Raw genomic sequence first — 25,647 nt, 5'->3', positions numbered from 1 at the left:
TGTGTGGATCTAATATGGTCTGCATGTGGGTCTTTATACATGTTCCACATTCTTTATTTTCAACAATCCAGCAAATAGCTAATAAATATATTTCAAGATTTCCACCTTTATTAAACAGCAGAATTTGATGCAAATGGTGATTGAGGCTGCTCTTATTATCAGACCTCATTTTGTCGTTATTTTGAAATGTGTCTGCCCTTAGAGTATTTTGGGTTATGGTTCTAGAATGCCAATGGCCTTATTAGTTTGCCAATTTCTTGAGACATAATCCTGAAAACATGCCTTCAGTATTTACGTATTTCATTAAATGTCTACTTCGTCCCATACACAATATTTCAACATAGTATCATAAAGGGACTCAAATGAAAAAGTATCATTGTTTAAATACATAACAAATGTTACAAAAAAGTGGATGCTATCATGTAAAATATTCTATCAACTGTTCTAAATTACTTACCGTTTGTTTTCTTAATTGTTGGTGCTGCTGGAAGTTTCAAATTTCAAATTTAATTTTCCGCACTTGTTTGGGAGTATTGATTCACACAAACTGGGCGCATGCGAGTCCCATGTAAGCTGTACATAAATCCCTTATCACTTAAAAGTTGTCTTTAAATGTTTTATGATTAAATTACAACTGCTTTTAACGGTATTATCACAAACAAGCACAAACATAATATAAAAATACAAAATAAATACCTTTGAATTCTGTTTCGTAACAGTGCTACAATATGGGTTCCATTAGGTGATTTCTGGGCATTCGTAATTGGGCTTGCCGTATAGATCCCAGATGGGTGAACTATTGGCAAGCCCATATTGGCATGCTCATTTAAAGATCTTATGGGACCCATATGCAGATTTTTGCTGCTCAAGTTTGTTATGCCCCCGGATCGAATGATCGGGAGTATATTGTTTTGGCCTGTCTGTCTGTCTGTCTGTCTGTCTGTCATTGTATGTGAGTGTCTGTCTGTCCCAAAACTTTAACCTTGGTCATTACTTTTGCAATATTGAAGATAGCAACTTGATATTTGGCATGCATGTGTATCTCATGGAGGTGCACATTTTGAGTGGTGAAAGGTCAAGGTCATCCTTCAAGGTCAAAGGTCATTTTTTCTAAAATAGCTGCCGTGCGGCTTCAAAGCGGCGCAGTAGGGGCATTGTGTTTCACAAGCATAGCTTTTGTTCTTTAGTTAAATGAAGTTAAACTCTTTCCTTGAAGGAGCAAGCATTATTTCTGTTTTTTTTGCTGCCTCACTACGTGAACTCTCCTGTGTTCATATAATCAAAAACAAGTTTGAATCCAATTATGTACAGAGTTGGTATTGATTGATTGATTTATTTCGGCATGGAATACACAAACATGGACATTTAAAACAACATGTATAATTCAGAATCGTAGAACACATGAGAATAAATAAACCATGACATGCACACCAACACCAAGGATAACACAAAAAAGAGCAACTCTTATTTCCATTGTGGTCCTTTTGTGAATAGGTAACTGAAAGTCTGGGTGTGTATGAATCAGCCCATTCTTAGTCTTCAGAACAAAGACTAGGCTGAGAACCAAGAAATATACATTCAACGTTTGAATAAATACAGGCCACTACTTGTGATAGTGTGCTTAACAAAATGTTCTTCATGAAGAATGCTGTAGATAGAGGCCATTTAAATAGCAAATTTTACTTAATATTAAAGCAATTCTTAAATATTTCAATTATAAGAATAAATCAACAACGTTTTTGTTGTATAAAAACCCAGTAGTGCGTTCAGTTACAGCGAACATTCGCCAATGATCTTTCGTTTCTGATTCAGTCGTATTGAACGATTGGTTTCTCTAGCGAACTACCTCTTGAGAGGGTTCGCTTTGGTTTGCAAACGTTTGCAGCGAACATGGCGTTCAAAAACGAACGTTTGCAAGCGTTTGCAAACAATAGAGAATGTTAGCTGTAACTGAACCCACTAGACTTTGGTTTTGCTAGCGAACTACCTCCTGAGAGGGTTCGCCCCTGTTCGCGGCAAATCGAGCGTTCAATAGCGAACATTCGCGAACTAAAGCAAACATTCGCTGAACCTGATCGCACTACTGTATTGACAATATCAATGACTTGCTATTTCAGGTATCCATGACAACCATGTACACTGTGGACTATGCTAGCCAGCTGACCAACAATTTTTGCAGGACCAGTTCCAACTGTCTAGATAGAGCATTTAATGGTGGGTAATTTTGAAATCTGACATGATAGTTGCTGATTTTTTCCCTGCGTATACACACTATATACATGAAAAATATGCACAATACTTGTTTTTATTTGATCCAATAAGCAACAAATGTCTATGGCTGTCTTTTATTCAGCACCAACACTGCTTGCTGCATTACATGGATTTTTGCACAGTTACCTGCTTATGACCATTCACTATCCGCCAGTTTTTCCCAGTCTTACTTTTATTTTGACATAATTCAAACTTCAATTACTTAAAACCATCACATTGTTACAACTTGTTGATACTTTCTCAGTGTTTGTATTGATTGTTCTTTTCCACCCTATATAACTCAATCTAATTTTGACCTTCACCTTGACCTGATTTAATAGGCTTTTTGTTAACTATATTTTTACCATTTTTTCTATCATAAACACTTGCTTGATTACAGATCTAGCCCATTACCATCCCAGATTCATACATTTCAGCCAGCCTCCATTTGACCTTGAAACAAAAATAGGAATTAAAAAAAATTGCTATTTTTCAATTTAATGCTTCCCCACTTGGATATATAAATTGACATAACTTATAATCGAAATCTGCCAAATTTACCCTAAATCTGTGGCCTATATCTTACAGAGACTTAAATAAATGTTGAAGCTAGCAACAAGTTGTGTTCATAAAACATTCATATAACATCCTGTATTCTGTTTACTCTGCAGGAGAAATATTATAAGAAAAGCTACAAACAAAAAATATGCAAAACATTTACAGTAAATTGAGTATTATTTAAGTATCAGTATAAAGTATTTAAATACGAATGGGTATTTTCAAATTCTCAATGGAAACATTTTTGCGATAGGAAACATAAGTAACCTTTTGGAACATCAGAAATTGTTCAAAAGAGGCTGCATTCAAAAGTAAAAATTTTAATTTTAAATTATTATTTTAGCATCATTCTTGGAAAACAGGGGTTAATGCATGTGTGTCAAATGTTGTCCCTGATTAGCCTTTGCAGTTTGAACCGGCTTATCAGGGACACTATTTTGCAGTTTGAACAGGCTTATCAGGGACACTATTTTGCAGTTTGAACAGGCTTATCAGGGACACTATTTTCCGCCTAACAGGCTTATCAGGGACACTATTTTCCGCCTAACAAGCTTATCAGGGACACTATTTTCTGCCTAACAGGCTTATTAGGGACACTATTTTCCGCCTAACAGGCTTATCAGGGACACTATTTTGCAGTTTGAACAGGCTTATCAGGGACACTATTTTCCGCCTAACAGGCTTATCAGGGACACTATTTTCTGCCTAACAGGCTTATCAGGGACACTATTTTCCGCCTAACAGGCTTATCAGGGACACTATTTTGCAGTTTGAACAGGCTTAGCAGGGACACTATTTTTTGCCTAACATGCTTATCAGGGACACTATTTTCCGCCTAAACTAGACTTTTGTTAAGAAGATACATACTTTAAAAAATAAAATCCATAAAAGTTGGAAGTGTCTCTGATTAGCTTTTGCGGACATGGCATAAGGCCAGTTTTCCCAGAGTGCATCTAATTTTATTTTATGCAGAAACTTCATTCCCAAGGGTGGTATCATGTACAGAGGACACCCTTGTCGTCACCCCGCGGGTCTCCTCCCCCAAGTGGACACAGGCTACATTCTCAGGGACCAGTGCAGCAACGCGACTGAGCACACATATCTCGGGAAGTAAGTAAATCGTAGGTGACTTAATCCCATTATATGCTCAATTATAACTAAATAATTAAACTTCTTGTATTTAATTGTTTTTTACTCTGATTGTTTTGGAAGTAAGGACATAGTATCAGAATTAACCTCTATGATACAATCAATCATAATTTTATAATTCAACTTATTTTACGTCATTGAGTTTTACTTATTATTTTTTTACATGCACCAGAGTACCGTGAAGTGCGTGTTATGATTTTCAAAGTATCTATGTATCCATTTTTAAAGCAGAGAAACACTTGTTTGTGACAATGCTTGAATATAAAGGGAAATACATATCATTGTTTACTGTTGGTACCAAACTTATTCTGCATCATAAATTTAGATTCATAATATTTTTACAAATAAGTTGCAATTTTGAACAATGGCTGTTTGATTTGAAACCAATTCGCTGATATTAAGGTTCATGGGGGGATAACTTTCATTAAAACTTCGCTTTGGTTTTTCTTCATTGAATTTGGTACAATATGGTCAAACTATATATCATTTTAAAGCTAAAGACGGATAGAATAACATAAACACATTTTTGACATTCAATATTTGTGTGCTTTATTCATATTTTGGTTTAAATCCAATACATTTTTACACTAATTTACAAAATCTCAATCTAAAGTTAGGAAGGATATATACTACCTTAAGTTGAATAAATACAAAGCTATATACATATACAAGGTCAAGTTAGCAACATTTCACAGAAAATAATTGTCATAAAACAACGAATGAGTTTTTATTCAACTGCCTTTTTTGGATAAATATCCTAAACAAAGTTCTAAAAATAACTTAAACGTAACTGCTTTTTAAAAATCCAGGTACGGTCGATAATAAGACTCACAATTCTATTTCAAAGGCTTAACAATTTTGTTATTTACCTTTCAACCAAATTGCAAATTTTAAACCATCTCAAATTGAAATACATTGCAGACGACATATAAAATTGTAAAGTAATAAAGAAATTGGCAAAACTATTGATTTTATATTTCGATTCCTTCTACCCATTTTGAAAGCGTGGCCATCGCTGTGATCCGTAGAAAAACGTGCAAAACAAATCGGTCGAAACCACGTGCAGAGGTGAGAAAACCGGGTATGTGTATACACATACCTGAGAAAACACATGTACTTATTTTGACAGTTGTGTGGTACTAGTTAAACAACTATTAACATTAATCAGCAAGAGATCGCACTAAATAACAGAAATGACCACGTAGAGATATCATCACTTACCCTATTGCAAATATTTTCCAGCTGAAAATTGTCCCCCACACGTCTTTTTTAGTTTGTTTGTTTTGTTTTTCTGGAGCCGAAGTGCATCTCACAGAATATCCATCCAACTTCCGTTGTTTTCACTTTCGTTATTAAAAACTCGGTTTAAAATAATTATTTCTACTTTTAGATTGTTAAAGCGACGTATTATTATATATTATCGATAGAATTGTATACCGTGATGAATTGAACGGAGTTATGTATCGATCTTTCTGTCAGTCTGTAAGCGTACTATTTTATGCGCAATAATATAAGTACAGTGATTCGACAACGATTGTAAACATGGGTGAAATGCTTCTTACATAGTTATTCTTTTGAGTGTTTATGAGGTCTGATCGTGCAGTCTGCAAACATCAAAGGAAAGATTACAATCCAATGCATTTGTCATCGTCAACCGTTTGGAATGTCAATTAGGCGATGAGTGAGTTTTTAGCATGTTTCTTTCTATTTTATTAATTTAAAAATGGCTGACCCATGGTGATGAAATGACATGTGTTCGAGTTTTGATATTTTAAGATATGTAAACTTTTTTTACTATTTAAGCGTAACTTGCCCTCGTCAATGTCGATATTATTCACTAGTTATATAATTTTCCGCCGAAATACGTGGAATAAACATGATTCAGATTTTTTTAAATAATGTATATTTTAGTGTTAAAATCGCTTTGTAGTTTGATTGATTTTGTGGATGTTCTGATACGTTGATGTACAAAATTGGTAGCAGTTTAAAGGAAAAACATCCTTTCAAGCATATATGTATACATTTTCAATGTGGCACTCTTCCTTTAGTCAAATTTGATTTCAATGCTAGGGGTCCCACATTTTTCAAAATGAAGCCTCTACATGAACCTTAACCTTCTTGATACTAAGGATTTTTATTTTTATTGTTAAGTATTTAGTAAAGTATGGTTTAGCCAATGGTACAACTGCTTTTGCTTAATAAATAATTGTTCATTGTTAAAATTCTACTATTTCTGTTGTTTGCATTGAAATATATCAGACAGTGATATTCTTACATTCACAGAGAGCCAGTTTGTTTGGGGCCTATACAGTATAGGGACTGTTGAGCATACCTCAGACAAGATGGCAGCAGCTGTATGCACTTTCAGACTCTACAATAGACGTGAGTAAAGCACCAAAGTTCAGTGGAACAAAAATTGTGCTTTCATTTGGTGGCAATCTATTTAGAACTTTACATGATTATCATAAACTGTAGCGAAGCATCTTTTACCTTGAACAACAGAGAAGACTAGCAATATTCCTAAGACACACATAGCAGAAACTGGTATTAAGCATGATGGTATTGTTTTAAATGTATACATCTAAAATTGTCTCTTCATGCAAGTTAATATTTGAATAATTCAATGTTTTGGGTCAATCATACTTATTGGCATTTTTTTCAAAACACCAGCATCAAAGCATTTTTAAAAGCCTCTTTGGTAAAAAACCAACTTGCCAGACAGTACAATTTTCAGGATAATCATTTTCTAGTGTAATATTATTTGCTTTTGATTGATAATGCACCTTTACCCTTTTTAATAACAACTTACCAATCAATAAAATCCTAATGTTAACCCTTTCCTACTAAGTAACAAGCAGGCTGTTCAGGTTTTTTTTGCTGTTTGCTGCTCATCAGTACCTGGTTTGAATTGAAGCCTTTACAACTTGGATCAATTAAAAAAGGTCCTCAACTTTACAATTACAAAATTGGTCAAAATGAGCATGTGTGCAGTAAAGTGTTAATGACAATTTTTTTTACATGCTCCTCTATAGGTCGAGGTTGCACTCCACCACTGTTTTACAACGGCAACGCCCCACAGTGCACAGGGCAATTGGAGGATGGTTATGTGTGCAAGCCTGCATGCACCTTGAGCGCTCAGGTTCCAACCATCGAGACTCCCAAGTACTTCACATGCGGGAAGTACGCCATGTGGGATGATGCCGACAGAGTTGCGGACTTCATGATTCCAACATGTGGCAGTACGTTTTGTTTTTTAACACTTTCCCACTTAGAAGCAAAGTGAAAATGGCTATGTGCAAACAGCATAAAACCAGAACAGCCTGGGAGTAACTCACAGTCTTTTCAGGTTTTATGCTGTTTGCAGCTCATTAGTATCTAAGGTCTGGAAAGGAAGCCTTAAACACTTGAATCTAGTAAGAAAGGTCTTTTGATAAATTAAACTACAAATGCGTAAAAATATGTATCTAAGTGGTATTATAAAAGGGTTAAATGTGCCTCGCTCTGGGAAAACAGAGTTTTATGCATGTGCGTAAAGTTTTGTTCCAGATTAGCCTAAGGTGGTGATTTTGTTAAATTTTGGACACAGTTGTCATGGTCTTTTAGTTGAAAATGATCATCATATGTTAATAATGCATGGTAAAATTTAGTTTAGAATTTTGAAGACTTGATTTAATTGTACAGCTGCACAGAGCCCGCAACATACGGTGTCAGTGACAATGGAATATGTAACGACGTCTAAATGTGCTGCCTACAAGCCCACTCTGATAACTTGGGTACAGAAGTCGTTAACAGACCTAAATGTTGCGACAAACTACGGCTTATGTAAAGTGTCTAATGGTGGAAGTGATGCATTATGTTCCGGCGCTGGCCTTGCGGTTGACTGCATGTCAGACAACATGGTCTCAGTTCAGTTTAGCTTGAAGTACTTGAGGTCGGTATTTTATGAGCCACAGCATGCAAAAAGGGTCTTATGCCATATTTCCTATGCCATATGCCGCCTGGGTAGCTCAAAGCCAATCTGCTCATCCCTGCAGTCTGATCAGCAGCTACACAGGCCACTACAAAGTCATGAAATGTTTTATGGTCTCATAAAAGGACCGGGTAGCTTTTGACCAGAATGTGAAAAATGTGCCGGCGGGTTTGAGCTAAGCATGCCGCATACAGTATAATACCTTTTTTTGTATGAAAGGTTTTATTTAATATAGTCAGTGTGACATGCTGTGTTGTGACTGTTATAAACTGTATTTAGTGCTGATGTGTCTGCTGGTATACCAGACTATTGATCAGCTTAATATTTTAATGGCAGACATGAATTTTATGTAAAACAATTATTTTCCAATGACTAACTAAACTTGACTTTCTTTAAGTCTGACGTACCTTTTTAGACTCCTCATAGATACATAAAGTATCTGATTTACTCTTAAGACGATTTCTTTTGAAAAATCTATGATAGTAAAATGACTGCATTTTTTGTTGACTTATAGCGAATAGTTGACCAATGTCCAACTTTGCACTAAAAAAAGACAAGATTTGAGTGAAGATACTGATGTATAAATTTTATATATTTCTTTCTAAAGAATGCAGTCTATACAATTTCAGTGGTCAAGTGACATATGGAGGGCTCCCAATGAGTCCACAAAAAGTTCTTAAAATAGCAATGAGGGATCAAGCAACATTCACGTATCTCTCGGTGAGTGAATGTATAAAACCACAGGTGGTTAGCGTGTCGCTATGATATTAATTAATAAAAGCATCATTTTGAACGAAAAATAATAAAATTACAATGAAAATTTCAGTCTTGGATTGGGTATGGTCGATGACGAGAAGGTTACACGAGTTGTGTATCGTGTTATTTCTTACAATTTGAACCAGCATTTGTAAAAACATTGCAAGATATGTAAATTTCCAGAGAGAAAATTCATTTCTGCTTTTAATAAGACCAAGTTCGTGGAAATCGCTCCACAATTGATGGAAGTAATGGCTATTAAAAGCGATGCACCTGGTTCTCGGGTCATTTTAAGTTAAATACCTTGTCATATATATACATTTTATAGTGATTTTCTTTTTACAGAGAAGTTTGTTTTTCATTATAACTTGATTATTTTTCATTCAAAAAGATGTTTTTACCAATAAATATCATAGCCACACGCTAACGACCTGTGATTAAAATCACAATACAAATATTTGGAGATGATACGTAAGGAGTAATACTTCTTCCATAGCTTAAAGGTCAAGGACACATAGACAGGTCCAGTGTCAAAGATTGGCATTAAAAATGAATGGGCAGCTTTAAACAATTTAAAAACGCCGTCTTTTTGTTTAACTTGTAGCACAGCCATTGGAAAGTTAAGAAATATTTTCATTTAAACATTGTGTCTGTGTTAAGCTGCATGCTTGCAAGTTGTAATAAAGAAAATCATATTCGCACTTACCGGTACCAAAAAATGAAATTTGTTTTGCATAATTTTTTTCAAACCAACATTTCAGAATGCTATTCCCTTCTTCCCTAGTCTGAATATTTCCACATCACTGATGTGTTCGACTGGACATCAGCTCATTGGAGACAAATGTGGTATAGAATATATTTACTATTAATTTTGTAATTCAAGATCTTATAAGAATATTTCTTATTTAATTGATTATTTGTTAATTTATAAACCTCAAGTTAAAATGAATATGATGGGTTGTTTCTAATTTTGAAAATGATTTTTATTGTAAATTAAACACTTTCAAATGGAAAATAATTATTGCATGTTTCTTGTAATTGAAAAAAAAACAGTAGTAATTATTGAATTATTGTGAACAATATACTATTAGTTCAACAAAAATGATTCCCAATTAATTATTTTGTGAAGACTTTTATCACTGTTATTTATAATGCTAGTTCTATGCGGGGATGGATACTACTACAACTCTGGGACATCGAAGTGTTTGGGGTGTAATGTAGGCCAATATAGGACTGTGCAGGTTTACACAAACCCCCTGTCATCCTGCGAGAACTGCTCTGGAAGTGGAACCACAGATAACACTGGAACACCTGCAAGCACCTACTGCCATTGTAATATATGACATGGAATTTGTGCGCATAAATCTTTTGGAAAAAATATTCTAAGACCTCAGCTTGGATTTATACTGATGATTAGAGGCCAGAACTCCTTTTGAATTAACATAGAATTCTATTACATCAGTTCTTTAAAACTTAACATAGGCTAGGCCATAAGTCCTTTGAAATATGACATTCTAGGATGCCTGCTCTTTGGAATATAACATTGGTTAAGATCAGGGATCATATTTTCCAGCAACATTAATCCGTCTGGATTTAAATAAGAAAAAGTGTCCGAAAATTTTTATCCGAAATTATGACAAATTACGTTAAAATATATACCATTGATTTTTGCCATTCATGAAGTAATGATGTACAAGTTAAATTGCCTTAAGCATTTTTTAAACGGAACATACGAGCTTTCTCAATTGGTTTTATCATTAGCTATTTCATTGTTGTTTCGGTAACTGTTTTATCTGACTTTTCATCGTTGTCAATATTATTAATCTGTGTAAGTCTATACACAGCCGATAGTTACGATGCGTAGGGATTAAATCACGAGTGCGAAGCACGAGTGATTAAAATCCACGCATCTTAACTTCCGGACGTGGGTTTTTCAACAACAAACAATAAAGTACACGAATTATTTCGATTCTAACACGATTTTTACTAAAGATTTATACAATGCATATTATTTTTCTTGTGTACTATTTTATGTGAAGTTCCGCCCATACAAATAACTTTCGGCTGTTCTGTCAATCAAAACCGCAACTTTCATTCATTTATTGCCGGATTATTACGCTGGTGGAAAATGTATCGGCATGTTGTGTTTAGTTACATCGCGAGCTTTCAGTGTATAAGGTCCGCCCACAATTATTGCAGAATATCCGATTTTCTTCTTTGTTTATATGAAAGTTTACTGACTGTATCACGCATGAAATGCACAATTTCCACGAGGATAACATCGAGGTTTTAATCTCCGAAGTGACTGTCAACGATTTTATCGTGGACGAGCACACATTACGGACCGATTAGTGTGCTAGGTATAAGCCAGTGAAATTATCGATTGATATTGACACTGGGTTATTCACGCTTGACTAATACACAACCGCGCGAATCTTCGTTCTTAGGGTCGTTCGCTATACTAGTCGGCTGACGTGCAATAGACTGGTCCTGACCGGTTTAGAGACTGCAGTGAATGGTTTATCACACCTAATCGAGATAAGAATGTAATTAGGGTATGCTAGCATGTGCACTGCGTAATCGATTTCATGACATGGGAATTTTAGCAAACAGAATCGGACCGACTCTTTGGGATTTTCAATCGGTCTTTCATGACCCCAATCGGTCTAGGACCAACAAAACCGAATAAAATATGATCCCTGAACGTAAGCTCATCGGCTATTTGGAATATAACAAAGGATTCTATGACATAAGTTTTTTAGAATATTACATAGGGTTTTAGGACATAAATTGTAATCAAACATAGAATTTTAAGGACATATGTCCATTGGAATATAAAATAAGATTTCATAACATTAGCTCTTTGCAATATAACATGGGCTTCCAGTACATAAGCTTGTTAGAATATTAAACATATCAGCATTCATTAATAGTATTTAATTGCAACTAAATTGCAAAATTTAAAAATGCAACTGAAATACGTGTGCATTTTTCTATTATCAAACCGAATACTGATACTAGTTTCACTTCAAGCTATTCTCTTCCTACAGACAAATGTTACCTGGGCCAGTTCTACAACTCGACGATCAGCAAGTGTATGTCATGTGACTACGGCGAGTACAGCGATTCTATTGGTGCGTCCATCTGCTCACCCTGTGGCATGGACAAAACAACCAATAAGACTGGGTCCATCTATTCTAACAGTTGTATTGGTAAGGATTGTATTTGTATGTACTGACTCACAATGCTTGTGAGTTTATAGATATGTTATACTATTCATTGCGCATGAATTTGAGAAAAGATGTTTGGTATGTAAATTTACGGTTATTTCTAACGTCATTTTAGTTATGATTTATAAATAAAAAATTACATTTGTTCACTTTATTTGTAATTAAATATGAATTTAAAAAAGACCTGAAAATTACTAGGGATTGGTAACAAATATAAAATATTCACATATTAAAAAAAATCAAATATTTTTTATGCTATTTGAATACCCACTTCTTATAATGTGGGAATTCAAACATGCTTTTTTGGCAATTGTTTTTGATCATTTCCAAACCTTTGAAACTGCGCCACAACTTCAATATAAACAATAATTATACAATAAGGATTTTCAATGAAGTAATTGCACAATTAAAAAATTATCCCACATATAATTTGCTTTCTATTTCGAGGGGTGAAAGCGAAACAGCTCTAAGTGCATTTTTCAAAATTGTTCAGGAGAAGGTAAAAACTGTATCAACACAATAATTCAAACAATGAAGGCTATATAATTTCAAGTTTTATTGATTATAGTCTGCTCTAATCACAGGTTTTTTAAAACATGTTTGTATTGTCACAAATAAAGAAGTTTTTTGAATAAATGTCACTTAGACCTTTTTCGCACTGAAATGTCATATTTTTTGTTCTTGACATTAAGAGCGAAAAAGCTCTAAGTGATTTTCAAACTAACTTAAGTTATCAATTTACAACAATTATTTTATATACAATACATTAACCATTTTAAAAACAATGGTTTTTTTTATAAATATTGCAAAAAAAGTCGCTTAGTTCCTTTTCGCTCTGAAAATTTACTTTTTTCAACTTTTTGTTCAGAGCAAAAAAGTTCTAAGTGACATTAATTGTCTTTAAAAACTTTTGGAAATGTTACTTTATAGCATATATTTGAAATGGAATTCACTTTACATTTTTAATATAAGAATTGAAATATATTTAGAAAAAATGTTACTTAGAACTGTTTCGCACTAAACAGATAGCACATAAATATTCATATTATATCATTTAATTATGCGAACAAGTTCTAAGTGACAATTCATAAAAAAATCTTCATACTTTATTTATCGCAATGATTTGTTGCCTAAACATTGTATTTTTTTTTAATTATACTTTAAACTAAATTGTTTAACTAGACCCACTATTAGGTAATTTATAAAAATTTATAAAAATAACAATTTGTTGTTGTGTGTGTTTCCAACAATCAATGACATGTCAAAAAAGTATTTAAACTAACTTGATTCACAAATAATTTGTTCATTCCTACCTGAAACCTCTTTAAATTTAAATGGCGAGGTTTCTATCTGTTTTGCTATGTTCTATCATATTTGTAAAATTAGTTTATAGATTGGTAGATTTTCGACATATAGTGAAGGTGGTATGTCTTGAGCTTTTCTTAGTACATAGAGCAAACACACACAAAAGGCAAGCAACAACAGCATCAATCATAATGCATAATAGAACTTTTTCGAAAAATGCTTTATTAAAAAGATGTGAAGAGTCTAATTATCATTAGAGTAGCAGAATGCAAGTAAAAATGACGCGATTGGGCCGTGGCTATCTCACATTCTCATCATATAATGCCACAACCTGAATGTATAATATTAGGCTTGCATAAAGCACTATTACTATGCAGAATATTTTAATTTACCACTTACCTACGATTCCACAAAACCATTAACGCCTTCATGTTTAATGATATTACAGTATTTCATAATTACGGTCATACAATATAATGTGAATACCATGCAAAAGTAATAAAGCTCTGGGCTGCAGACCTAGTACGGTACAATAAAAATACATGGCTCATAGTCATGATTTAATAATGCAACAAGCAACATTTGTTCTGAAATAACAAGCTAGTTTGCGTTTCATATCAAACACAGTCATTGTAACAGGTACTTCACATCTCATACGCAGACATGTTAAAAATTTCTTTCAATTGCATAATTATGGTCATTATAAGTAACAACTACTTCCCATCTCATAAGCTTAGTCAAAGAACTTAATACTTCACATCACATAAACACAGTCATGGTACTAATAACTTCCATTCGTATAAACCCAGTCATTGTAGTAACTAATTCACATAAAAAACACTCATTAATTACTCTCAGACACTTAAAACAAAATAGTACAAGTTTGCGTCCAATCATTTACATCCACAAAGGTATTCCCAAAAGACACTGTCCTTAAATTAAGCGTCATCTTGACAATATGCATTGCATTGACATTCAAATATTCATGTTGTATGAACCTAACACATGTAGTATTTTGTGAATAGGCATATTGACTTAGATAACTGAATTGTTATAAGGCAATAATTAACAAAACAATAAATTATTTTCAAAATATCATAATTGGCACAAATTGACATCATTCAGTAACAGCTGTTCATGAAATTATACAAAACAAAAAGAGAGTTCATACATTAAGCAACACTCATTGGTACCTTACGGCAATACTTTTAACTGCATACCACTTGTGGTGCTTACAGTTTCATTCACACAATATTATCTATTTTAAGCAAATATATAACAAACAACATCAAATAACAGTATGCTTAAGTGAACCTTAATTCCCGTGCAAAGCGCGGGATACAGAAACACAATTATTATATACAATATTCCACATAACCATAATGTTGCAAAAACAGTTACATTCTTAGTCACACTCTATGGAACTCTCTGATATTGTGTCCCTATTTTAAAAGCCATTTTCCACCCAAAAATAAATCCTTCAATGCTTTTAATACCATGATTCTTATGGAGAAAAATATAGAGGCTTATTTCAATAAAATCTATTTTGTGTGTAAAAAACACACACTTTAATATGTTTATGTTCAAAAGCTCTAGGCACAAATAACATTAATTTTATATTTCATCCTGTACTTTGTACAAGCTAATGTATCAATCTAGTTGCATTTATCAAAACAATTTTTTATGACAATCACACAATCTTTAGTATTTGTCCATTTTTACTGATTTTTATTGAAGGTTTAGTTAGTTACATGCCCATTAAAATGTTATCTGCATAATTAAAGTTATTTTAGTGTAAGTGGACTGAAGTGTAGCCATAAAGCCCCTTCTTGTAGGTCATAGCACGCTCAGGTCACAGTTTTTAAACATATATCCTTTGGGATGGTATAACTTATAATAAGGCTTAATAGAACAAAAAAGAAATTAACTGTCTGTAAATATTAATGAACTGAGACATTAACTATGTGGGATTCAAAATCTAATAAAATTCATTTTCATGATTAAGCAGGGCAAAAAAGATGTGGTGAGCTTTTGGAATAAGATCAGCAACACACAATGAAATGAGATCATTGAACTTATTTAGCGGAATGGGGATAGGATCATTTCTTAGCTGCAACAGACAAATTTTCTTTGCATCAGGAGTGCTATCAGATGTCCGCCTTAACCTAGTTAGCAGGTTTACAGACAAAAAGGTTGTGGTTTCATGACTGTATTTGATAAAATACTTATTGCGTTCTTCAACAATCAGCTTCAGGATCTTGATTTCGCTTATATAAACCTTAACTCGCCCATCACTTAAGTCAAAATTCTTCAAAGACTTACTTACACACTTAAAGTCAAAAACATCACAAAGGGACATTTCTTTGACTGTATAAGGATTATTTCTGCGAGCAGATTGAATAATGCTAGCCCACTGAGCTGTAGTGTATTCAGTCATGTGCCTAGAAGCACACTCTATTGCAGCATGCACACTGTCATTCTCGTTGAATGTGTGGCCCTTTTCTAATTATTTGTGTTCAATGGAACACAGATCAAATTTATTTTAAGCATACCACCATTGAGATGTACTGTTTTTTTTTTATTTTGAGCAAAGCAGTTATCTTGTGTTATCTTGTTTTGCCAAGTTTTTGTCAAGCTGTTTCTGTTCATTAACTAATGTTGTGTTTTTAATATTAAGTGAATATTCTTCCTGCACTTTATTTTTTTTCTGTTTCTGAAGCATTTTTATATGAGATGCACAAATCACATTGATCTTTGATGGATTTATGAAAACTGACATTGTACTCAGTATTGAATATTTTCCTATATGTGTGTAATTTTAATTTGTATATTCAAAGGTAGAGCAGTACTGACAATAAAGCTCATACATTTTTTTCAAATTTAAAGAACTGTCAAGGTACTGTTTATTGGTTTCTTTTCGGCAATAATTTGAGTCAATTGTAGGGACGGACTCTATGTGTTCACGCACAGATTCTAGCATATTTTCAGGGGTTCTATTAATTCGACTCCGTTCAGACAACCCTCTTCCCTCTTTCCCCGCTACACCTATATCCTCAGATTTACTATGTGATGTTACTACAACTCTGTTTGAAATGGCAAGGGTGTCTAAGAAAAACATTTTGCAAACCTTTTTTGTTGTATTAAGACCGATATTTGGTAGAATAAACTTGAATGAGTATGTCCGTCTTGATTCCAATTTTTCTATGCCACGAGCTTTGTACTTTGTTTGAGAAATTTAAAATAAAATTCCTTTGCGTACTTAGACAACCAAGATTCCAATAGGAATGAAAGATGTCTTCTCGATTGGCTTTGTTAAAGTTCTCGTGGCATTTGAACCTGCATTTACAGCCACAACCAAATTTTAGTTCTCTTTGTCTCTTTGACTGACCTAGTTTGTTTTTACAACTTTTACCCTCATTTCTTAGCCTTTTAACTATATTTCTTTTCCATTCTTTTTCGTTCCTTACCCTCTTCCTACCCTGTCTGATACCTTTGACATTTTCGGAGTGTGTCCTTTCTGCAGTTGCATTAATTGTTGTATCAGGACCAACTGTATCCGATGTCATATCTTGACTAACTGTTAAATTTACAAGCACTCTAACATGGGACTTTTTACTAAACCTTTTACTTCTTTTAGCTAATAAGCTTAGAGGTACACTTTCATCATATTCAGCGTCTGAAAAATAGACAATATTGTCCTCATCACTGCTTACACCAATGTCTATCTGCTGTAAATCAATTGATGCAAAAAAGGTAGCAGAGTCATTCAAAGTTTCCATGGCTTCGTCAATGATTTGAGAAGCACTTCCCTCTTCAACATCACCATCCAGTCTACCGCTATCAAAACTGTCCCCAACATCACCATCAAGCCCACGGCTATCACTCACTCTGTCAACAACACAACCATCCAGTCCACCACTATTACTCACTCTGTCGCCAACACAGCCATCAAGTCCACCACTATCACTCACTATGTCCCCAACACAGCAAGCAAGTCCACCACTATCACTCACACTGTCCCCAACACAGCCAGCACGTCCACCACTATTACTCACTCTGTCACCAACACAACCATCAAGTACACCACTATCACTCAAACTGTCCCCAACACAGCCATCAAGTCCACCACTATCACTCACTCTGTCTCCAACACAACCAACAAGCCCACCACTATCACTCACTCTGTCACCAACACAACCATCAAGTCCACCACTATTACTCACTCTGTCCCCAACACAACCATCAAGTCCACCACTATCACTCACACTGTCCCCAACACAGCCATCAAGTCCACCACTATCACTCACTCTGTCTCCAACACAACCAACAAGTCCACCATTATAACTCATTCTGTCACCAACACAACCATCAAGTCCACCACTATTACTCACTCTGTCCCGAACACAGCCATCAAGTCTACCACTATCACTCACTCTGTCACCAACACAACCATCCAGTCCACCACTATCACTCACTTCGTCCCCAACACAGCCAGCAAGTCCACCACTATTACTCACCCTGTCCCCATCATCAGCATCTAGTTTACAAGTATCAGACATTTTGTCATCAACATCACAATCTAGTATTCTACTATCAGAATCTGATATACTTGACTCAAATACAGTTTTGGTACTTAGATCACTTGTGTCTGAATCTGATACACTGGTCAAATAATCTAATTCTCTTCCTAATTGAAACACGTTTCTGTTTTTTGTCATAGTTTCAAGTGTCATGTTATCTAATATGGTTTTCTGCCTTTCTTGTATTAAAACAGTCTGCATACATATTCACCGTCCCTCAAGTCACTGAAACCTGAAAACTCTGAACTACTTGTGATTGATACATTCATTGTTGGAAGACTTTGATTTCTTGAAAGGCAATATGGGTGACCTCAAAATACAGCGTACAATTTGAAAACAGTTTTGAGCACAGATGCCTTATAAAAAGCATTAAACTGCTTAGGTTACTATGACCTGTTAAGATAGCAAGGCATACCACACTCACTCCTGCTGTGAGAATCAAAGATATAAAACATGTTCCCATATCTTATAATTGCAATTGTGTAACATCCTACAGTAAAGAAACACAATTTGGCAAGTATCATTAGTGCATCTGTGAGCCTATAAAAGGGATTTTCAGAGCAAAGCCTGTCAGTCATGCCACAATAACAACGTAAAACTTTCATACGAATATTATGAATGTCTGTTGGTAATTCTGATATAAGTAAAGATTTTGTAGATCCGGTCTTCTGATACAGTACATCGCCTTCCTGCAGAACAAAATCAAGATCTGAAGTTGACTATAGATTTGGGTCCTTCTCCAACGCCAATATCATAGCTGCTAGGCTGTTTGCAGCACATTGTTGGCCAGAACCATAGAAGTTTGATAAGCCCTGATGACTAGATCCTCTGACACATGATGACATTTTAAAATTTAAAACCAAATTCATCTTTTCATAGTTTTATAAAAGGAATAATTTGGATTATTATCAAAAAGTTTTAAACTTGTGTCTTTCAATTATTTTGAAGAGAAGTTTTCTTATGTAATGATTTGAAATACTCTTTAATATTTGAGCAAATATAATAACATGAATAAGCAAGACTTACGTGCTATTCACCAATAATTTAACCCTTTTAATATAATTTGATGTACAGAATGCCTGGATTATTATCAGGGCTTTTTAAGAATAACTGCCAATTATCCATAATGTATTATTACGGTAACCACCAACTATTCAATAAAGGATTAAAGGGGTAAGATGTAAAATATAAAATAAATATCTACAATATATATCCAGATTAGTTTACACTTATTTATTAAAGCTGGATTGCATCAAAGGCCAAAGGCTTATTGAACTGACTCTCGAGTCCATTTCCTGGGAAGAACCAGTACTTGGTGTCTTTGGGGGAAATCTAAAGAACTCCCACAGTGGGATCAAAATCATGAACTTCGGGTCATTAGATGGACACTACATCCAACACGCCACGGTGACCTCTTATCCAGATTGTTCATTATAATACTTCGTCAAAAGTAATTAAAATCATTTTTCATAATATATATGGCTAGCCCATTCTCTACATCTACATCTGCATGGTATCATCACACTGTCATGGATTGACATTTCTTTGACGGTTCGCAAGGCAAGAATATATTAAAGTAAAGAGTAAAGCTACAATAGTAAAGGTAGAAAAAAGCTAGATAAAAGTAAGAAAGTATAGTAGTGACCCCAGTTACTTTTCACATCCATCAGGGCAAGACCTGTTTAGCTTCCGTGACGGTACCGAGGCACAAGGCCCCGCCAACATAGCTCTAGTCCGTCATTTGAATGCTTAATTCGTAACTGGGAGGGTATCTCCTTAGAAGGTTAGGCTGAAAAGCCCACTCTTGAAGGATGCCAGAGAGGGGGCCTCAGCAACGGATGCTGGTAGATCGTTCCAAAGTGGTATACTACGTGGGAAAAAGCTGTATTTAAAGGTGTCAGATGTAGGAGTGACTGGTAAGAAGCCGGAAACGTACGGGTGTCTAGGCATCTTCCTTCGTGGTGTCAGGTACTTGTTGGCATCAATGTCATCCAGCTTGTTGACTATGCGGTAGAGCATTGTAAGTTGATGTTTTGTGCGGCGTGTTTCGAGGGTTTCCCAGTTTAGCTCTTCTAGCATACTATCAACACTGCTTGTATTGTGGAATCTGTTTGTAATAAAGCGCGCTGCACGACGTTGTACCGTCTCGAGCTGATACTTGTGAGTTCCATAGTGTGGACTCCATACTGTGCGTCAGTACTCTACGCTGGAGCGAACTAGTGCGATGTAGGCATTTGTCTTTGTTTGTTCTCCTTCTACTTTGTATCACTATCAACCTTATTCAAATACCAGCCTGTTAAGCTGTCAATTATCTTTACTTATATAACTTTTAATGTTTACCTTGCAATTTAAGTGATAAGTTTACAGAGTTCTGGAAGCACACACTCTGCCATGTGATGTATATCTTGTAAAACTCTATGAGTTTAAAGCAAGGTGACTCACTTATCTACCAAACTTATTATCTGTCATCCATCATCTAAAAACAAATTTAAAATAAAACATAAAGTAATAGATCTTAACTCTTTTTTTGAAATAAATAAATTCAAGCATGACATTGTATTGCTTTTATTGTAAAGAATACTTGATTGTAATGCTTTAGACAAGTCACATTCTTAATATGTCTTATTCATAATCATTGTCTTAATGATTGAATCAATATTTATTGATTAATGATATATAGAATAAAAAAACAAAAAGATTGTGTTGTTTTAAGTAGACAAAAAAGTCTATTTATGACCCAGGTCATGTTATGCAAAATAATGATTTATCAATATCAATACATTGCAATCTAATTTTTCATTGACGAGCTCTGTGCATACTGTTATCAAATTATCTGTATGTATTTTTGCACAGTGTTCGGTCATGATGATAGGTAGCTTACAACATTTCCTGGTCTGAAAATAATTAAAAAGTGCATTAAACTGTTGTTTTTTTTCATTTCCACAGCTTGCAATCCAACAAAAATGTTTAATTTGCTGACATTGACCATTGGTTATCATATTCAAATAAGTTTTAAAATCATTATATTTTTTGGTGAAATAACTTAAAAAGTTCTCCATGAATAGAGGAAAATAAAAGTCTACCAGTGATTCTAAACAAAATTTCAAAAAAAAAATCATTTATTATATTTCATATTATTTTTATAGTAAGCAACTTACCTCCAAACAGCTTTCTTCTTGACCACTCTTTCAAATGTTGTTTTTCAGAAACAATACAAGGTCAGCCTTCAGAAATGTTAAGAAACAATATTGAGGCCCATATTGAGGGCTGTGAATGATTATCTTTCATATTTTTATAATTTAATACCCTGGACATTTAATAATTCTCTTGTGCAAAGAGTTATTTTTCAATTTCCATTTGGAATCTTGAGTAATTATACCGTGAAGACTTATCGTTTGAAAATGGACATTATCGTTTAAAAAAATCGGAGGTATTTTAACACAAATTTATAAGACATTCAATGTTATGTATTTGTATGTGTCAGGGCCTCATGATTACTTCCCCTGATATATTATGGCATCATCAAATATATGATGTCATTAAGTATTGATGACATCATATAATTTTTATTTTTTATTGCACATACATCTCTTTTCATTAAGTGAACTATTGGAATTTCATTGCGAAAAAGGTCTAAGTGCAAATATGTTATCATTTCAATACTGTTTATCATCATAATATGTAAAATATTTTGTGTAAACATATTAATTTAAAGACAATTACTTTTAAATAAACAGGAAAGGCTAAATTAAGATCTGATCAAATGTTAGGAAATTATAATCACTGAAAATCATTCTGAACTTATGGAATTATTAAGCGCGAAAAAGTCCTAAGTGATTTTTTTCTCCTAAAATCGCATTTAAAAAACTTAAAATTCAAAAGAAAGTGTTTTACAGTTATCTTAATGAACAATATGTTACTTTCTCTTAATAACTTATAAACAGTTATACAGTGTTTCACTTAGAACTTTACTAAACTCCACACTTTTGAATGCGAAACAGCTCAAAGTGCTGCTCTGCACATAGACCTATTTCGCACTCATAAATAAATTAAATTTCACTTAGAGCTTTAGGACAAATTTCAAGTATACTTTTTATTTGATTGCCTGGAACTAATATATTTTAATACATGATGGTCATGGATGTTGCCATACAAAATATACACAAAAGTCATTTAATGAAAAAGTGTCAGTAGAGCTGTTTCGCTTTCAGCCCTCGATTTATTCTCCACTAAATCTCATTTTGTTGTAATGTCCTGGTATGTTTAAGATTAGTTCTGTATTGTTGTGATATTAAATCATATTAAACATGCCTCCTGTACTGTATTTAATATGTATTTATATAATATAATATACTGTTTATGCATGTATTTTGAAGCATGTTTTTTCTTACAATATATTGGTAGCAACTATGTTAAAAATAAAACACAAACTTTCAGATCTTAATCATACATATGTATTTAAAACACGGCAATAAACTATTTGAATACTTCAATGAACACAAATTTGAAAACAAATTTTGCTTTTGGTTACTAAACCTTATAACTTTAAGAAGTGCAAAATGAATTTCTTTAATAGATAAATGCATGCTTATTTTTCAGTTAAAAAAACTTACTGTCATTAAGTGAGCATTTTTTGTTTTGTGTATTTCAGCAATAGTCACTCCCACGCAAGGACCAATCTTGGAGCCAGGTATTGAAATGGCCAGCATCAGTCCAGCTGTCTGTCTGTCATGTCTGTAACCAGTTTGTCCAGTGGCATTCTCCAACTCATTTCAACATACAGCATTGAGACTTGCAGGCATTATTTCTTACAATAAGATAAAGTTGAGCATATGATATATAAAACGCCGTACATTAAAAGTCATGTTATGCTCCTTTTTATACGCCCGTTCAAAACGGGACATATTATAAGATTATCCGTGGCGGGTGGCGGGCGGGCGGCGTACACAAAATCTAGGTCCAGATCGAATATGGGTCATGCCAGGTCAAAAACTAGGTCACGGGGTCACTTTGTACATTTCAAGGATTTAGCATGGTGTCCGCTCTCTAATTCAAAAATTTTCATCTGATCTTCATCAAACTTGTTCAGAAGTTGTATCTAGACAATATCTAGGTCATGATCGAATATGGGTCATGCCGGGTCAAAAACTAGGTGACGGGGTCACTTAGTGCATTTCAAGCATTTAGCATGGTGTCCGCTCTCAAATTGAAGTAGTTTTCATCTGATCTTCACCAAATTTGGTCAAAAGTTGTGTCTAGATTATGTATGGGTCAAGTTTGAATATGGGTCATGCCGGGTCAAAATTTTGTGACGGGGTCACTTAGTGAATTTCAAGGATTGAGCATGGTGTCCGCTCTCTAATTGAAGTAGTTTTCATCCGATCTTCACCAAATTTGGTCAGAAGTTGTGTCTAAATGATATCTAGGTTAAGTTTAAATATGGGTCATGCCGGGTCAAAAACTAGGTCACAAGGTCACTAAGTGAAACCGATCTTCACCAAATTTGGTCAGAAGTTGTGTCTTAATGACATAAAAATATATCATTTTGCCACTCAAAAGGTAAAGTTATCAAGTTGTCCACAACCTTTGTCAATTTATATATTTTTATGCCCCCGAAGGTAGGCATATATTGATCGGACTGTCCGTCGGTCCGTCTGTCCGTCACACTTCGCGTTTAGGTTTCGAAAAATGCTCATAACTTCTGTGTCCCTTGAGATGTAACCTTCATATTTGGTATGCATGTGTATATGAACAAGGTTTTTCCATACGCACACAAAGTTTGACCCCTGTTACTTTGACGTTGAACTTAGGGTCCGCGCTTAGGTTTCGAAATCTGTGTTTAGTTTTCGAAAAAAGCTCATAACCTCTATGTCCCTTGAGATATAACCTTCATATTTGGTATGCATGTGTATATGGACAAGGCCTTTCCATGCGCACAAAAATTTTGACCCCTGTGGCCTTGACGTTGAACTCAGGGTCCGCGTTTAGGTTTCAAAATATGTGTTAAGGTTTCGAAAAATGCTCATAACTTCTATGTCCCTTGAGATATAACCTTCATATTTGTTAGGCATGTGTATATGGACAAGACTTTTACACACACACACAAAATTTGACCCCTGTGACCTTGACCTTGAACTTAGGGTCCGCGTTTAGGTTTCATATCTGCGTTTAGGTTTCGAAAAATGCTCATAACTTCTTTGTTCCTTGAGATATAACCTTCATATTTGGTATGCATGTGTATATAGACAAGGCCTTTCCATACGCACAAAATTGTGACTCCTGTGACCTTGACCTTGAACTTAGGGTCCGCGTTTAGGTTTCAAAATCTGCGTTTAGGTTTCGAAAAATGCTCATAACTTCTATCAAAGCGTTTATAGGGGACAAATATCATCCTATGCTCCTATCCTATCCTTGTACATTTGCTTACAAACATGGCTGGAATACTATTAGAGAGTACAGTACAAGCAATCATGTTACTATACATACCAAAGTTATAAAAATATAATACAAAAGCACTAATAATTAAGAATTTAAATTATTATTACGAAAAAAATCCACCAATTCCCACAAACTTTTTATAAATGTTTGATAAATATGTAAATTGTATTTTTGCAAGCTCTATCAGGTTTGCTAAATCACGACGCTGGGGTAATAGATTGCCCTATCCAGGGATTAAAAATAATTATATTATAGATATATACATCAAAATAACTTAAGCAAATCTTTTGCTCTGAACTCACAATATGCAAAGGTTCAAATTATAAACTTGTATCAGATTCTTTACAAACTTTTGTTTTAAAAAAGCTCCAGGGGTCAAAACTTGCCAATCAAGAGTCAACTTTGTTACTGTGACAACTTTCTATGTACATGTATTACTACTTGCAATGACAGGGGATATTTATTATAACATGGAAATGTGCTAGGTTTTGGCTAGATTTAAATGATTATTAGTATTTACAGAAATAAATCACATTAGATTATACTTCTACTATACTTGGTTTTGATCTTATTGGGTGGTCAGTAAATGGGCAACTTTTCAACTGTGACAAGATTAGTGATAAGAAAAAGGAATTAATACCAATCAATCTTATCCAAATTCCTGTTGTTTTTGCACTTTAAATACTTGCCTCAGAAAATATTCTGGTATTTCAGTGGTCAATTAAAATGTTTAGTAGCCAATGAATTTATTGGCTGTATTATGAGAGGTTTGACATAGGCGTATTGCACAGATATATCGAAGCAACAGAAAAGAGCAGAAAGTTTCCTCTGTAGACTGTAATGAAGCTGTTTCAGGACCAGTATTCACAAAACACCTGAGATATACTTTAATGAAGATTTCAGATTCTTTTTCTTTATACGAGTCGCGTTCTGAGAAAACTGGGCATAATGCATTTGCGTAAAGTGTTGTCCCAGATTAGCCTGTGCAGTCTGCACAGGCTAATAAGGGATGACACTTTCCGGTTTTAGTACATTTTTCATTTAAATGAAGTCTCTTCTTAGCAAAAATCCATTTTAGGCGGAAAGTGTCGTCCCTGATAAGCCTGAGGGGACTGCACAGGCTAATCTGGGAAGACACTTTACGCACATTCATTATTCCCAGTTTTCTCAGAACGCGTCTCATATAATCCAATGTTTACTGCTTAAAAAATGATCAACTAATAATAAATTGTATAGCACTTTTAACTGGTTTCCAATATTTGAATATATATAAACACATAAACATCACCAGTAAATACTAAATAGCCGGAGACATTTGTCTCAATGATAGCTCAGTTGAGTTTGAAAATGGTTCAGGTCCGTTGAAAAATATTGCCGCAAAGGGGTGGGGCAGTTTTCCTAATATGGCTAT

General features: G+C 34.3%; 1 protein-coding gene across 1 annotated transcript in view; it reads left to right on the top strand.

The window, feature by feature from the left end:
* Nucleotides 1-25,647, top strand: part of LOC127863297 (sushi, von Willebrand factor type A, EGF and pentraxin domain-containing protein 1-like) — an 89,686-nt gene that overhangs the window by 42,678 nt on the left and 21,361 nt on the right. Inside the window, exons 33-42 of the mRNA XM_052402716.1 lie at nucleotides 2,118-2,214; nucleotides 3,781-3,918; nucleotides 6,241-6,339; nucleotides 6,990-7,196; nucleotides 7,639-7,888; nucleotides 8,557-8,647; nucleotides 9,445-9,529; nucleotides 9,842-10,015; nucleotides 11,734-11,895; nucleotides 22,450-22,488. Coding sequence (XP_052258676.1) covers nucleotides 2,118-2,214; nucleotides 3,781-3,918; nucleotides 6,241-6,339; nucleotides 6,990-7,196; nucleotides 7,639-7,888; nucleotides 8,557-8,647; nucleotides 9,445-9,529; nucleotides 9,842-10,015; nucleotides 11,734-11,895; nucleotides 22,450-22,488 — 1,342 coding nt within the window. The remainder of the gene's footprint in view (nucleotides 1-2,117; nucleotides 2,215-3,780; nucleotides 3,919-6,240; nucleotides 6,340-6,989; nucleotides 7,197-7,638; nucleotides 7,889-8,556; nucleotides 8,648-9,444; nucleotides 9,530-9,841; nucleotides 10,016-11,733; nucleotides 11,896-22,449; nucleotides 22,489-25,647) is intronic.

The sequence above is a fragment of the Dreissena polymorpha genome, unplaced genomic scaffold (genome assembly GCF_020536995.1).
Source record: "Dreissena polymorpha isolate Duluth1 unplaced genomic scaffold, UMN_Dpol_1.0 chrUn004, whole genome shotgun sequence".
Taxonomy (NCBI): Eukaryota; Metazoa; Mollusca; class Bivalvia; order Myida; family Dreissenidae; genus Dreissena; species Dreissena polymorpha.
This window is presented reverse-complemented; position numbering and strand designations above follow the sequence as displayed.